The sequence below is a fragment of the Etheostoma spectabile genome, chromosome 21 (genome assembly GCF_008692095.1).
Source record: "Etheostoma spectabile isolate EspeVRDwgs_2016 chromosome 21, UIUC_Espe_1.0, whole genome shotgun sequence".
NCBI lineage: Eukaryota > Metazoa > Chordata > Actinopteri > Perciformes > Percidae > Etheostoma > Etheostoma spectabile.
In genome coordinates, this window is record NC_045753.1 from 13,925,745 (window position 1) to 13,939,369 (window position 13,625).

General features: G+C 42.6%; 3 protein-coding genes across 4 annotated transcripts in view; 2 read left to right on the forward strand and 1 right to left on the reverse strand.

The window, feature by feature from the left end:
• Positions 1-7,093, reverse strand: part of bicral (BICRA like chromatin remodeling complex associated protein) — a 9,076-nt gene extending 1,983 nt beyond the window's left edge. Inside the window, exons 1-13 of one of the 2 annotated variants that reach the window (XM_032503251.1) lie at positions 6,828-7,093; positions 4,584-4,637; positions 4,315-4,360; positions 3,962-4,010; positions 3,776-3,841; positions 2,299-3,555; positions 2,168-2,216; positions 2,034-2,065; positions 1,861-1,910; positions 1,597-1,742; positions 1,336-1,430; positions 1,143-1,245; positions 1-1,044 (exon numbers count right to left, since the gene is read on the reverse strand). The exon at positions 1-1,044 is cut by the window's left edge and continues 1,983 nt beyond it. In XM_032503251.1, the coding sequence (XP_032359142.1) occupies positions 587-1,044; positions 1,143-1,245; positions 1,336-1,430; positions 1,597-1,742; positions 1,861-1,910; positions 2,034-2,065; positions 2,168-2,216; positions 2,299-3,555; positions 3,776-3,841; positions 3,962-4,010; positions 4,315-4,355 (2,346 nt within the window). In that variant the 5' untranslated portion in view covers positions 4,356-4,360; positions 4,584-4,637; positions 6,828-7,093 and the 3' untranslated portion in view covers positions 1-586. Of the gene's footprint in view, positions 1,045-1,142; positions 1,246-1,335; positions 1,431-1,596; positions 1,743-1,860; positions 1,911-2,033; positions 2,078-2,167; positions 2,217-2,298; positions 3,556-3,775; positions 3,842-3,961; positions 4,011-4,314; positions 4,361-4,583; positions 4,638-6,827 lie in introns of both variants that reach the window. The other variant, XM_032503250.1, reaches the window with a different exon arrangement.
• tbcc (tubulin folding cofactor C) lies at positions 5,226-10,150 on the forward strand. The gene is made up of 2 exons (XM_032503256.1): positions 5,226-5,312; positions 8,118-10,150. The coding sequence occupies exon 2, from the start codon at positions 8,261-8,263 to the stop codon at positions 9,302-9,304; it is 1,044 nt and encodes a 347-aa protein (XP_032359147.1). The 5' UTR covers positions 5,226-5,312; positions 8,118-8,260; the 3' UTR covers positions 9,305-10,150.
• A 1,188-nt stretch (positions 10,151-11,338) lies between these two features.
• prph2a (peripherin 2a (retinal degeneration, slow)) overlaps positions 11,339-13,625 on the forward strand; it is a 5,453-nt gene continuing 3,166 nt past the window's right edge. Inside the window, exon 1 of the mRNA XM_032502952.1 lies at positions 11,339-12,346. Within this exon, the coding sequence (XP_032358843.1) occupies positions 11,766-12,346 (581 nt within the window). The 5' untranslated portion in view covers positions 11,339-11,765. The remainder of the gene's footprint in view (positions 12,347-13,625) is intronic.

A 13,625-nucleotide genomic window follows, 5' to 3' on the forward strand; every position in this document is an offset into this window, starting at 1 on the left:
TGTGTGTGTGTGATGCAGGAAGGAACTGAGTAAATGGGTATTTTTGAATAGAGCTCCTTCATGTAAACACTTCAAAATAAAAACCAACAATTAGGCACAGAGTCGTCATTGTGTCCCTCCTCCCGCTCCCTGTTTCTCAGCATAGGTATTGGGGATATTCAACTGGCACAAAATTAATGAGGCTTTGTGTGAAGAAAGGGACACTCTTATATTCAAGCTACTGAATTTGCAGACCCTACTCCTTTTAAAATAATGTTGAAGTAATCAAAACAAGAACATTTTCCATCCGTGCGTACATTGCATTGCACACATTCCCGGTTCTTTCTGGGCCTTTTTAGGAGCCTGCGTTCACCTGGCACCTTGATCCCTCAAAGCCCCCCCCCCAAAAGTAAACATAAACAAACTAAATACATGCTACATGGTCGGAGATCGTATCACAAAGATAATAGACCTGAAAGACGAGTAAACCTCTCTTCACACAGGGTTGTGGGGGAATACAACAAATATTACAACAGGAAAGTGGGACGACAACAAAAAATATACACACACAAGAAGTTGAAACCATACATTGGGGATGACATCAGTCTTAACATTCCAAGATGCTGTTGACTGCCGCCTCTAGAGCAGAGTCTGTGTCGGTGTGAGGGGGTGAGGTGAGCTGAGGGGGGTCCTCGGGCTGGATCGGTTGAGAGGACAGGGGGTGCGTCTGTCCTCTTGATGTTGCTGCCAAAGGTGAGGGGTTACCTTGGGGGAAACTGTTGGCAGCGATGAGGCCGTTGTTGCTGGCGCTGCTTGGCCCGTAGTGTTGCTGGGATCTCTTCAGTTCCAGGACACTCTTGTTTTCTAAGAGTGAAGGGTGGAGTCTATCTGCCGCACCTGGTACTACAGCTCCACCCCCTCCCGGGTCCCCATACCCGGGCTGGGAGTCTGTCCTGTACGGCGGCTCCGTAGAGCCTCTGTCTGACTTGGACGACGACTGAGAAGGTAAGGGATCTTGGAAAAGTTTTGATTTCATCCCACAGCAGAAGTCTTCCAAAAAGTTGTCTAAAAAAAAAAAAAAAAAAAACAGAAGAAGAGAGAGAGAGTTAAATAAAACATCTGTGAGAAAATTGCTTTACTCTTACTTTTTTGATTTTATTTACCTGGATCCACTAGTACCATGCGTTTGTCTTGTGTCAAGTTGCCACGCTCTTCTTGGTTGAAGGTCCTGTCAATCATCACCATTTCTGATGACGGACTGGAACGCTGAAGGGAAGGGAGAGGAAATTTGTTAGCCCAGTGCATGTCATAAAATGAAACGTGTGTAGGAACGTATTTGCTCGTGTCTGTGCCTACCTCAGCTTCGACCAACAGTAGCCGTCTGTATTTGTTGACCATGGCATGGGTCCTCTTTAGCACTTGAGTTGCAACTACCTCAAATTCTTCGTCCACTGTAAAAAGTAAAAAATAAAATAACTTTTTGGATACGATAAGTACTTTCTGCAAACAAAATTTTACTTTTGCAGGTACATGCATAAACATGCTGTCCTTCAGGGCTGTAGTTTTTCTTGCCTTGCCTGCAGATTTAGGGTACAGCTAATCATTTTAAGGCTGTACCTTGTGAGAACTCCTCCTGGCTGGGTGGAGCCCCCTGGAACACGTGGTACGGGAGGAGTCTTTGGAGTGCATCCTCGATTGAACTGAATCGACGCTGATCTAGGGTCTGAACTCCAGCATGATCTTTCCTCAGCTGTTGTAAAATCCTACAGAAATGACAGGAAAAAGAGACAAGCTCTTTCAGTGGCCAAATGACAAACACAAGACGGCATTTGACGTGTGAAGAAATATATCTTAATATACACAAAAACTCTGTTTTCTCACATTTCTCCTCTTGTAAGTGGCAGAAGGGCAGGTCTCTTCTGAGCACTGACCTATAAAGAGAAAGTGTACATAATAAATTTAAATACTATATTTACCTTATCAAGGAGATCCAACTAAAATATACACCATATACATGAGTGCAAAACAAATAGGGTGTAGGATGAGTTATATACCTGAGAGTTCAGTTTTGAATCTTGAGTCATGGCTAAAGGGAGATCATATGACAACAAGGCAATCTTATTTAGTGTGACAGACTACATTTAAATACATCATACATTGACAAAGAAATGTTATCAGTCTTTGTTACCATGGATGCCGCTGAGCTGTGCCTGTTTTAGGGCAGGTGATGAAGAATTCTGAAAATGGTTAATGAAAGGGATGTAAGATAACAGTTTTCAAGGAAACAAATAAAATGCTACCCGACACTTGTGATTATACCTGTCTGTAGTCGTGTTCCTGTGTCACAGTACCAGCTAAAGGGGACAGAGAAGTGCAATTCTGAGTTTGAGTCACTAGAAGGCGCTGAACGGGGCTCGCCGACACTTGGCTTTGACCGCCGCTCCCTGACGACGCTGGGCCAACGAGAGTCAGACGCCCAGGAGCGCATGATGTCTGCACAGGGTTCGCACAAGAAACTCCGGTCCATGTTTGAGTTACAACCCCTCCAACCTGACTCCTACTGACTACTCCCTGATTAAAAATTAGCTGGCCTCCTGGTGGTGCAGTGAAGTTCTGCCCCGCAACAATCTGCACCGCGTTTTGACTGGTAATTAGGGCATTTGAGTTGGAGTCAGCGGGGCCATTGTGGATGGTGCTAGCTGGAGTGAGTGCCAAAGAGCTGGGCATTAAGAACTGTCCCTGTGGTATATTTGTCTGGGCCTGGGCTTGCTGCTGCTCCAGGGGCGACTGCACTACAATGGAGCCATTGGCTGTGTACTGTCCCCCAGGAGAAGCCGTGTTAGCGTTAACTACATTAGCCATGGGGGTGGGAGTGGCCTGAAGACCAAGGCTGTAGACAGTTTGACCCCCAGCTTGAAGGGGTTTAGGCTGGATAGGTCTGACAAGACCTCCCGGGCCTCTCTGGATGATGATATTTTGAAGAGGGATGTTTTTGAACGGTAAGCCAACTTGGCCTACCTGTCCTTGGTTAGGGGCAAACACCTGCCCGCCTGTAGCGGCCCCCGCTGGAGCTACAGGCGTACTCGGCCTCAGCACAAGCTGAGAAGTTCTCTCCAAGCTGCTCAGAGTCATCACACCACCACCCGCCCCAAAGGAGCCCAACACCTGGATGTGCTGGGCGGACCCATTGGGCAGCTGGGACACCCCTTGCAGGAATTGACCTGTGGGGAACGCACCAGTCGCCGTTGTTACCACACCCCCTCCATAACCCCCAGAGACCAGCTGGGAGGGGAAGGAAACAGGAGCCTGCACCAAAGTGGGAGCGGGCTGGGAGTCTAGTAAGGCCTCCTGGGCCAATGTCTGCTCTGTGATGTCGGCCTCCATGAGAGACTTCTGTAGGATGTCAAAGGGCTGGTCCTCTCCCCCAAAATCCACCCCTCCAGGGGAGTTCCCAGACCCCAATTCATCCTCGATAAATGAAAGGGTGCTGGAGAGCTGGAGGCCTGCCCCTGTTGAATCCTCACAGAATTCACCCATTGTTGAAGAGCCATCCTTGAGGCCAGAGTTGGAGCCAACCTAAATGAAGCATTTAGAGAAAATGAGCATAAAGTAGAGAAAAAAACTGTTTGCATGTGAACTGCGTACAAGACAGCCTTCACTGTCGGTCTGACTCATTACACCCGTGATGCTTTTTATCACCTGTCCAATACAGGGAACTATTCCATGAACTTTTTATAATATCATTTGTATCATGTAGTTTGTTTTGTTGGATCATGGTAATCACAGGTACACTCACTGTGCCACTGGAAAAGAAGGATCCATCCGACCCATAGGCTGCATTTGTTACATCATCCTCCTCAATCTGTAGAAACAAAACAGGCAGTTTAAAAGAGGTTTAGTGGATTCGTTATGCATTAAAATGAACTATCTATTCAGAAAAACTTGGCAAGGAATGAATGTAAATACTGAAAGAGATACTAACAGACTTGCTGTTGCTGCCATGGAGATAGTCATTCAATGCATCCACATCTCTGAAAAGGGTACAGAACAGATTTTAACAAAAGTTTCTTTTCACTTATATATGGTTTAAAAATGTCTGGTCCTGTAGTAGAGTGACGGAAAATACTTTGAATCAGACATTGGATTATTAACTTTATCTAATTCAACAAAAGATGAAAAAAAAAAGTTTGCAGATACTTGTGCAAAACTTAGGGACAAATGTAAAAATGTGTGGCCACATTGAGAATTGCATGGTGAAGACAAGTGTCAGTGCATCCCTTCGTAAAGTGATGGTATGTCCATAACATAAATGCCAGTTTTATAAAGGTTTTTTACCCTAAAATATCCAGAAGATGGCGATCGTCCTCATCATCCATGACACCTGAAAGAGTATGGGGGGGGGGATAGAATGTAGCAAGTGAGGCGATGGTATGTCTGGTGTGAATTTCAGTATAGTTTATTCATGTTTAAATTTGCATTGAGCAATGGCTTCATTAATCATGACAATGAACCCCAATTGATCACTTTTTAATGAATTTGCAGTGTATGAGCTATTAAGCCTTAGCATAATAGCATTATGTTAGTAGTAAGTACATCTCACTCACAGATTTCCAGCAGGAAGCATGAATTCAGTCATTTAACACCCTTTGCTTCGTGGGCTGCAGGGTAAGGAACTGCATTTAGTAATATTACAAAAATAAAATAAACATGCAAGATAGAGGGTGCGGAAGTGTTGGAGAGTAATGTAGGTGAGATGAAGAAAGAGATGAGTGTGTGAAATGGGGGAGTGGGGAGAAAGGGGTGGACAGATGTCATTCGGTGCTATGGGAGTAAGTTAAGGGCAGGAAGGCCTTCATCCCCTCCTACAGATGTTTGTCTCTGTCACACAGACTCCCACCCATTACCCTCGTCTGCTGTCCCACATTGGCTGTCTGCACAGTTTGAAAATGTCCAATCGAGTGTAAATAACTCCACCCTGCTTCCTTTATACCTTGAATGGTTGTTTGAGTTTTACACTAAGAGGTATTGGCTTTATGTCAGCCAGCAAAAGTATTCAGCTATTTCGGTGCTACATTGCAAAAGGGTGGTGAAACTAAACCCATGAGCACTAATTTGATCCAACAGAGTAATGGGTTATGAGTGTTTGGATACGTATCAATTGACTTTGTCTATCGTGATAGTTGTTTTAAGCAATGTGGAGCACATGATGAGGGTATGTGTCAGAAATTCAAAATGATCAATGACTCCAGGCTTTGAAATATACATGCTCTTTCAAGCATAGGTTAGGTTGTACTGTGTTGAAGTCATGGAAAAAATGTAGGCTGTGCTGCTGGGTAAGTGCAAAACGTTGCTGCAATGCTTCAAAATGGCTGTTACCATGACATAGGCTGTCTTTGCAACAGAGCCACGTTCAGCGTCCATCTTTAGTTCAAGAGGAACAAAGAACGACAGGGCTGCTGTACAAAATAGGCTTTTTATACTTCCTGCACCGTGACTTTAATGCCAAGAAACCTGCTAAACGCTCATATTACCGAATATCGTCAACTGTTTTTTAATATCCACACCAAATAAGACATTTTGTCGTCAGAGGGTACATGCTACCACAGGTAGTGAGGCTACTTTCCCCTTCAAAAGTGGACACAATGCTTTGTAAAATGTGAGGAAGTAATGTCGACCTTTCCAAACAAAATACGTAATCCAAACGATTAACAAAGTGATACGTTTATTTCACAACAAAACGCTCCAAATGCGTACGGTTTATATGCAAAACAATAACACTCCAATCCAATCAATAATCTAATAGAATCAAACCAAAAACGCAAATGTTAACACCAACATGTCACCAACGGTAACATATTGAGCACTTTATATTCCATTAAAAAAGCACGTAAATTAAAGCATAAAAAAACGCCCATTCTGACAGAAATTAGCGTTTTAAGTAGCTCGAAGGCACTCTAGTTGCACGGTATGCGACAATTGATCGGGGTTGTTAAAATAAACCATCCTTTTTAGAAATGTTTGTTATAGCTCAAATTCAGTCTCCGGAATCCGCCCTAGCATGCATGCCTCGACGCAGAGCAGGCTAACGATAGTCCCCGCTGTACTCCTGCTACTGTATGGTGCCGTGCGGCTGGTTTAGTAAGCCAGCTAACGTACAGCTTGCAAGTTTTATTTCCAAAAATAGACTGAATCGACAGAATGATAATCGCATTCAAGCAGCACAAAACGCCCGCCGCTGACGTGATCTTTCTTTCTCTGTTGGGGAGGCTTTCATTTGTCCTCTGTGGCTCATCTGCGAGCATGAAAAACGTCACATTTGTCTCGATATACCGAACGGACGCGTTTCCATCGGGGTATTCTGTACCAGCCCGTGTTCTGGTCTGGTAGCTCCCCGGACTGGACGCTCTGCAACATTTTAACGATAAACACCGGCCTGCTCTGGTAAGCTAGCCGCGATGTCGACGACGCCTATTTTGGAAACGTCGGGTGGAGTCCGTCGAAAATGCCAGAGGACTAAACCGTGTCGAGCCATACATATTTATCCCGATTTGCACAACATAAAGACGACTCAAAGAGGCAAACCCTTTACTCCTGTCTCACTCCTCTTGAAACCCAATATCTCCATTTGGCAACTTTTAATTTGCTCCCCCCTCCTTCTCCTCCTCCTCCTTCTCCTTCTCCCTCTCCCACTCATATATTTTTCGCACTGTCCCTGTTCTGTCTCGGATAGATTTTTCTCTCCGCTCAAACTCTCTTCCCTCCCTGAAGGAGAGGAGGAAGGAGGTTGTGTGTGTTTTTTCCTTGAAATTTTTATCACAAAATTATAATACACTCAAAGGGAAACTCACCGTCATGAAAAAGCAGTGCCTTGTCAACGGGGTTTCCTCGCCATCACCGCACGGGTTGTTGGGGTAGTGCACAGAACAAGGCAACCCAAATCATCAGTCCACAACAGTGGCATTCAAGTCTCTAAATTTGAATAAGAAATATAAAAACAACGAGAAGTTGTTAAACATATCTTTTTTTGTAATACTATGAATTATAATAACATGATTCACTGGCCTAATGACTACCAGATAAATGTTATTAGACTTAATTATTAGGCTACAACGGTAGAGGGCGGGCCTCTGATGTGTGCTTTTGCCACACCTTTACGTTTCTCAGGTATGATGACCATAGCTACTGTATATGAAAGGATCTAGTTACCCACTAATTTACATATTTTATACTCGGACATAATTTTAAAAAATAGCCTATTACAGTAATCAATGTAGTGATTGTGTTATCAAGATTTTGCTTAACATATTAATGTGTGCTATTTTAGTTTTTACCTTCTGTTATGAAACTACATACTACATAAATATCAAATATAAATGTAACATGTCATACTGTATTAATGGCAGGTTTTAACAAATATAAAAAGAGAGCTTAAAAAGGTTACTGAGTGCATGTCAAGGATGAAGGGAAATGCTTTTTTCTGTTTTGTTGAGACAGGGTAAGGACATTTTTATGATTGGATTTTCAATAATTTGCCTTCTGCCGTTAAGCAAAATGCACATAACACGCTTGTCCAGATATTCACAAAACCAGAAAAAATACAAACAAACAAAAGCTATAAAAAGCACATAACATATAGATATTATGTCTAACATTGAATTTTAATTATTTAATTAAATTGAATTAAAAAAATTATTCATTAAATACATTTTGTATTTTGTACTGATCTCTCCTCTTTTAATTTCCTTCCTGTTTTTGTAAAGAACTTTAAAGATTTGAACTACGCTATAGATCCTCTAATAAAATGTTTCAAATCTTAATCTCAAAATATTTAAATCCAAAGAGCCATATCTAAATTTGGACTATGTTAATTACCTGTAACACCTCCAAATATTCTGGTTAAAAAATACAGTGCAATCTGCAAGCGACCGTACTCAAGCATATAGAGATTAAATAACATGCAAAGAGAAAAAAAAAACCTGTACATTCATGTTTTAAATGTATTATTAACAATTACCAACAATTGCCAGACACATTTTGATTAAGTATCATATGTTGGTGGTTTGAAGGCATGTTACTAAAACATAAATAGATTTTAGGTTTTGTTTTATTTTTAAAGTTCATTTACAATCATTGTCCAGGTGATTTACTGCCATGTCATGTCCCATACTATAGGTGGCAGTAAGCACCTTTAAGGTTGGCCTACAATAGCCTCGAAGAAGAAAGCGTGTGGCGTGATCACTTCCGCAACAACGGACTGACAGTGCAACAACCTGACAACAACATGGATGTAGTGGCTGAAGTTAACAAGGAAAGTGGGTTTGCGGGCGAAAGCGGCGCAGACAAGATACAAGAGCGACTACAGAAGAGGCACCAGGCGAGGGTGGAGCATGCTGAGCGGAGGAAGGAAGCGAAGGAAAGCCAGTCTGTCGCGGAGGAAAAGGGCGAGTACTTCTACACCACTTTCAACAAAGAGCGGGCGTCCATCGAGGAGCTGCTGGCCAGTTCCTCCGGAGCTGACCGGGCTGCGGTGGCGCAAACACTGGAAGAGGCGACGGCCAAAACGGTCCAGCTGCAGAAGTTTCTCAATGACAGCATGTTGTTTCTTAAGCAGTACGACCTGAGACAAGCCCAGGCCGCTCTCCAGAAACTCCAAACCTCCCTCGCTGAGATCAGAGAGGAGGCTCTGCCCAAGAAGAAGTTTGGCTTTCGAGCTCGCACTAAAGCAACAGACCAAGTCTCTGCACCAGTGTCAGCAACACGTTTAGCTGATGCCGGCACACCTGCAGATTCTGGTAGCACTAATGTGGATGGAGCTGTTGCGCCTGAGCAGTGCAGCTTCTCCAACATGGATAATGTGAGTCTGACAAAGACAGCTGAGGAGATACAGAAACGAGACGTGCTGTTGTCTCACCTGACTAACTGCAAGGTCCGTCTAGTTGGTGCCCCCAGCACACTGCACCTGAAACACATCGACAGCTGTGAGATCCTGTGTGGGCCCGTGTCTAGTTCAGTATTCATTGATCACTGTACAAACAGTACTCTGGCTGTCCCCTGTCAGCAGCTGCGGACTCACAACACCACGGACACACAGGTGTATCTGCACGTCACCAGCCGAGCCATCATAGAGGACTGTCGTGGAGTGAGCTTCGCCCCGTTCTCCTGGTCTTATCCCACCCTAGAGGAGGACTTTACTGTGGCTGGCTTAGACCAGAAGAGAAACAACTGGAACCAGGTGGATGACTTCAACTGGCTCGCTGCAGGAACACCTTCCCCTAACTGGACTGTCATTCCAGAAGTAGACCGGAAAACCAACTGGGACCCCTAGAATAAAACATTTACTACCTTTTATCTGCCAGTCAAACCATCAAATGAAATGTTTTAAGCCCAAATGCACAAATGTTATTTTGTTCATGTTATTTCACAAAGATCAGTGGTTTTAATGAAGTTTTTTTTTGTTAAGCCAGTGACTAGTATATTATAATTATTTTGCTGTTGTTGGTAGATGTAATCCACTGATTGTGTTGCACTGCTACATAGAGCTGGAGAAAAGGGAAGTATGGATGAGCAGCTTAAATCTGCACTGAGTTAAAAAAAACAAAAAAAAACAAACAGCCATCCATCACAGTGGGACCTTTGGTACAGAACAGCATCACATTGCAGCTGATTCATTGAATCCACTCTTTTGCCAAAATAAAACTAGTTTGGAGATTTGTAGGCTTACATTCTTCTGCTCACGTTTAGGCAACAATTGAAACTAAAGAGCAAAATGCAAAACTCTTAAAAATAGCAGTTAAAGATGACCACACAGGGAAGGCTAGTGTCTTATTTCAATAGTGTTCAGAAATTAGTAGATGTTTGCAGTTTTTGTTTGTAGTTATCTCTGTATAATGCACAAGAAACTACATAAATGTAGGATTTATTGCAGGAATGCTGTATTAGACTGCATGGCATGGTGTACCTAACAAACTGGTACTGAGTGTAGTTAGCATAGAGCTGCAACTAACTAACTTTTTTTTTTTTTTATTAATCTGCTGGCCCCCTGACCCTAAAGTGCACTTGAATTCTTTAGTGGTGGTCTGATCTTACAGAACGCAACACCATCTAATCTGTTCTTTGTAATAAAATGTACTGGAATGGAAATAAGACACAAATAAAAGGCTTCCTGCTTAACTACTTGTTTCTAATGTTTGCATACAAATATACCCAGCCCACTTAAAAAACACAAATTGATATGAAGCAGATCTAGAATGGACTTCATCCAATTTTTTTATAACGTTACAAAAAAGTTAACTTTTATATTTTACTTTAACCCTCTTTAGCATTCATAGAAACACTCCCTCACACGCTTAAAAGGTGACATACTATTAAAAATAGACAGGCAAAGCAAGACATACAGGACCTGACATTATGGAAACAAAACAACAGGGATGTAATGTCATTTTAAACGAGCAGAGAGGTGCTGTAAGTTGGATTTGATATTGTCTTTGATTTTGGATATTGTAATATCCCAAGTGTTGTCTTTTCCTGGATTTAAAGGGTCGGTTAGAGTACATTGATGTAATTTTCTGAACTTACTAACAGGGTTTTATTTATTTGCTTTTACCAACTAAGTCGTTATTGATGATTATTTATTTGAAATCTCATTGGGAAAATATTTTGTAAAGCACCATTTGTCATCCCTACAATATCATTGGAATATCGCCATGGAGGTATTGGTCAAGAATATTGTTAATAGTATCAGCCATCCCTACAAGAAAGTGTTAAGGGTTGGTTCTAAATTGACACTTTAGGCATCATAGTAGCATACTTTTAATAGCATTTGGCTTGTGTTTGTCACAAATAGTGTTGATTCCAATTGCCAAGATAGCAATTGACAATAAGACAATTGAGGGCACTTGAATGAATTTATTAGCTTGTAAGGTTACATTTACAACAGGTGTCTTACACAGTAGGTGCATATTTATTAATGTGAGACCATTTAATGTATCTCAGTTTTGTGCAGCATATATTAAGTCATTCTGGGGGGTTGAGGTGTAAGCCTGAAAGCTCTTTTGTCTCTGTTACTGGGGCTTGAGTAGCACAGCCTAAATGAATTTGCTCCACTGTGAAGACATCCGGTTTGTGTTAAACTTGTGGACTCCTAGCTGTGAATGAGTATGTTCCATTATTAGCTCCACTTTCCATGGTCCATGGTCTTTGTCAGGCTTCAGCTGATGCCATTACAGCTCCTGTTGTGTTCGATCAAGACGACCATGACCACGTGCACGCTCAAACCAATTATTGCCCCTGGCAGAAGCTTACGTTTAGGCTCATCTTGTGTAGAGGGATTTCTGCAAATGGGATCAGGCTGCTTAACAGGGGCTTAGCATGACGTACTGCAACTTTGAGTTTAATCATGAGGATCCTCAGCAATCCTCAACTTCTCCAGGAGAACGGAACATCACGATTAGCCTCACCTGTGTGTAAAGGAAGAAAAAAAACGGTAAAACTTGGGGGGGGGGAAGCCTTATGAAATTTTAAGTTTCTGTCACAATGGGAGAGGAGATAGCTTTGAAAAAATAACAATCCTGTGCTACCCCAAGGTCCTCCTGGGTGCTTCATCTCTGCTGTTTTGTCGTGGGATGGATTACAGGTTGAGCTGACTCTCCTGTCCCGTTGGACCAGCCAAGGAGACCTTGATAGCAAAGAGACGGATCGCACATTCAAGAACACCTTGAAGCGCCTGCTGTTCTATATTATTATTTGACCCTCCTTTTCACAGGCAAGGACACATCCCAGGTTGAACAATGGTTTTGATGTTGGTCAAGTTTGACCTGAAGAAGCGAGTAAAGCTCGCTCAGACAGTCTGGTTCATGTACTGGTTCGCTGTAATGGCCGGCGTGCTGGTCTTCAGCATGGGCCTATTCTTTAAGATCGAGCTGCGAAAGCGCTCAGAACTTATGGACAACAACGAGAGCCACTTCTTGCCCAACCTGCTCATATTAATGGGTCTAATAACCTGCGGCATTAATGCCTTTGGAGGCAAAATCTGCTACGACTCACTAGACCCTAACAAGTTTGTAAAGTGGAAGTCCATGTTGAAGAGCTTCTTGGTGTTATGTGTGGTGTTCAATGGCCTATTGTTACTGACGGCCCTGATGTGTTTCTTGATGAGGATTCCTCTGCAGTTCACCCTGGCTGAGGGGCTGAAGAACGGCATGAGGTACTACAAGGACACAGACACACCGGGACGCTGCTACATGAAGAGGACCCTGGACCTGACGCAGATGGAGTTCCGTTGCTGCGGAAATGACAACTACAGAGACTGGTTTGAGATTCAGTGGGTTAGCAACCGCTACCTGGACTTTGGGGCAAAAGAAGTCAAAGAGTAAGTAACAGAACTAAATCCCTTGTGATAACTTTAAAAAAAGAAGAAGTCATTATCAATGTGTGACGTGACTGTGAGATGACTACAAGAGATGAGCCTGAGTGTATCAAGGTGGAGGGATGTAGGGGTGGTCTATACAAAGTAAGAGTTCAGTATAAGTGGATTTGAGGTGAAGGTAGGTCAGAGCACTTTCATCCACTCAGGATTACGATCACAGAAATGGTGACAGCAACAGGCACACGGCATCGGGCACAGCGAAGGCCGAAGACATTACTAGGCAGTTTTATGGATAAAGTTATGGAGGAGGGACCTGAGTAGGTCAAAAAGGCATGATGTTCCTGTCTTGTGATATGTGGCCTGTTTGTGACAACCTGCTCATATCTGCACAGATTTTTGGGCAACAAGCAACAGCTGGGTTTGTGAGTGACGACTGTGAAGAGGACAATTTTGCTCATTGGCACATAGTTAGCGTTTAATCTCAAGGATTACACCGCCCATGTCCTTTAAGAATCAGTGTCCTGTTCAATCAGTAGAGAATCTGGCAACACTCCAGGAACAGCACTGCACAATAACACAATATGTAGTCAGTATCAATATGAACACTGGCTCTCTGATTACAATATTACTGGAGAGTAGGGCTAACGTAGAAAGGTGATTGCTGAAACCTTGTGATGCCATTACAGGACAGTAATCATGACAAGACCTTTATTAAATATAAGTACAGCAATCTTTCTAGTTCCTCATTTTCGTCATTAGTATCCAGAATGTACACTTATCTTACATAGTGTAGTATTGTATATATGTTCTGTAGTATGGACCAAAGTGTTATCTGGGACATTATTTTAGGTTTGAATATATGTTTCTTTAAACCACTAAAATCTGTCCTTCTCAAGTCTTAGTGATCCAATCATTAGTGTCTTTCCATTGACCTACTAGCATCAATCACAGATGACAGGATTGGGGTCGAGCCCTTTAAGTAAAAATAGTTTTTAAATTTAGTGTACTTCTGTAGTCCAGTGTAATGGAGATGTCATCAAAGTACTTTACACCTTGACTGATTTACAGTTGATGATAAGTAGTTCTTGACTGCTGGGTGTTCACCAGTGACCATGTTGTTTAAACTCCACACAATGATCAGCTAGTAGTTCAAGTAATTTTAGCCCACAGACACTACAAATATATCTCCCCTCACTTTCACCTCCAGCCCATCATAGCACGGCAATAACATGACACTTTGCCTCGTCTTCTTAGCCGCATTGGGAGCAACGTGGACGGCCAG

Excerpts from the sequence above, each read along its gene's own strand:
- tbcc (XM_032503256.1), top strand. The coding sequence starts at position 8,261 with ATGGATGTAGTGGCTGAAGTTAACAAGGAAAGTGGGTTTGCGGGCGAA.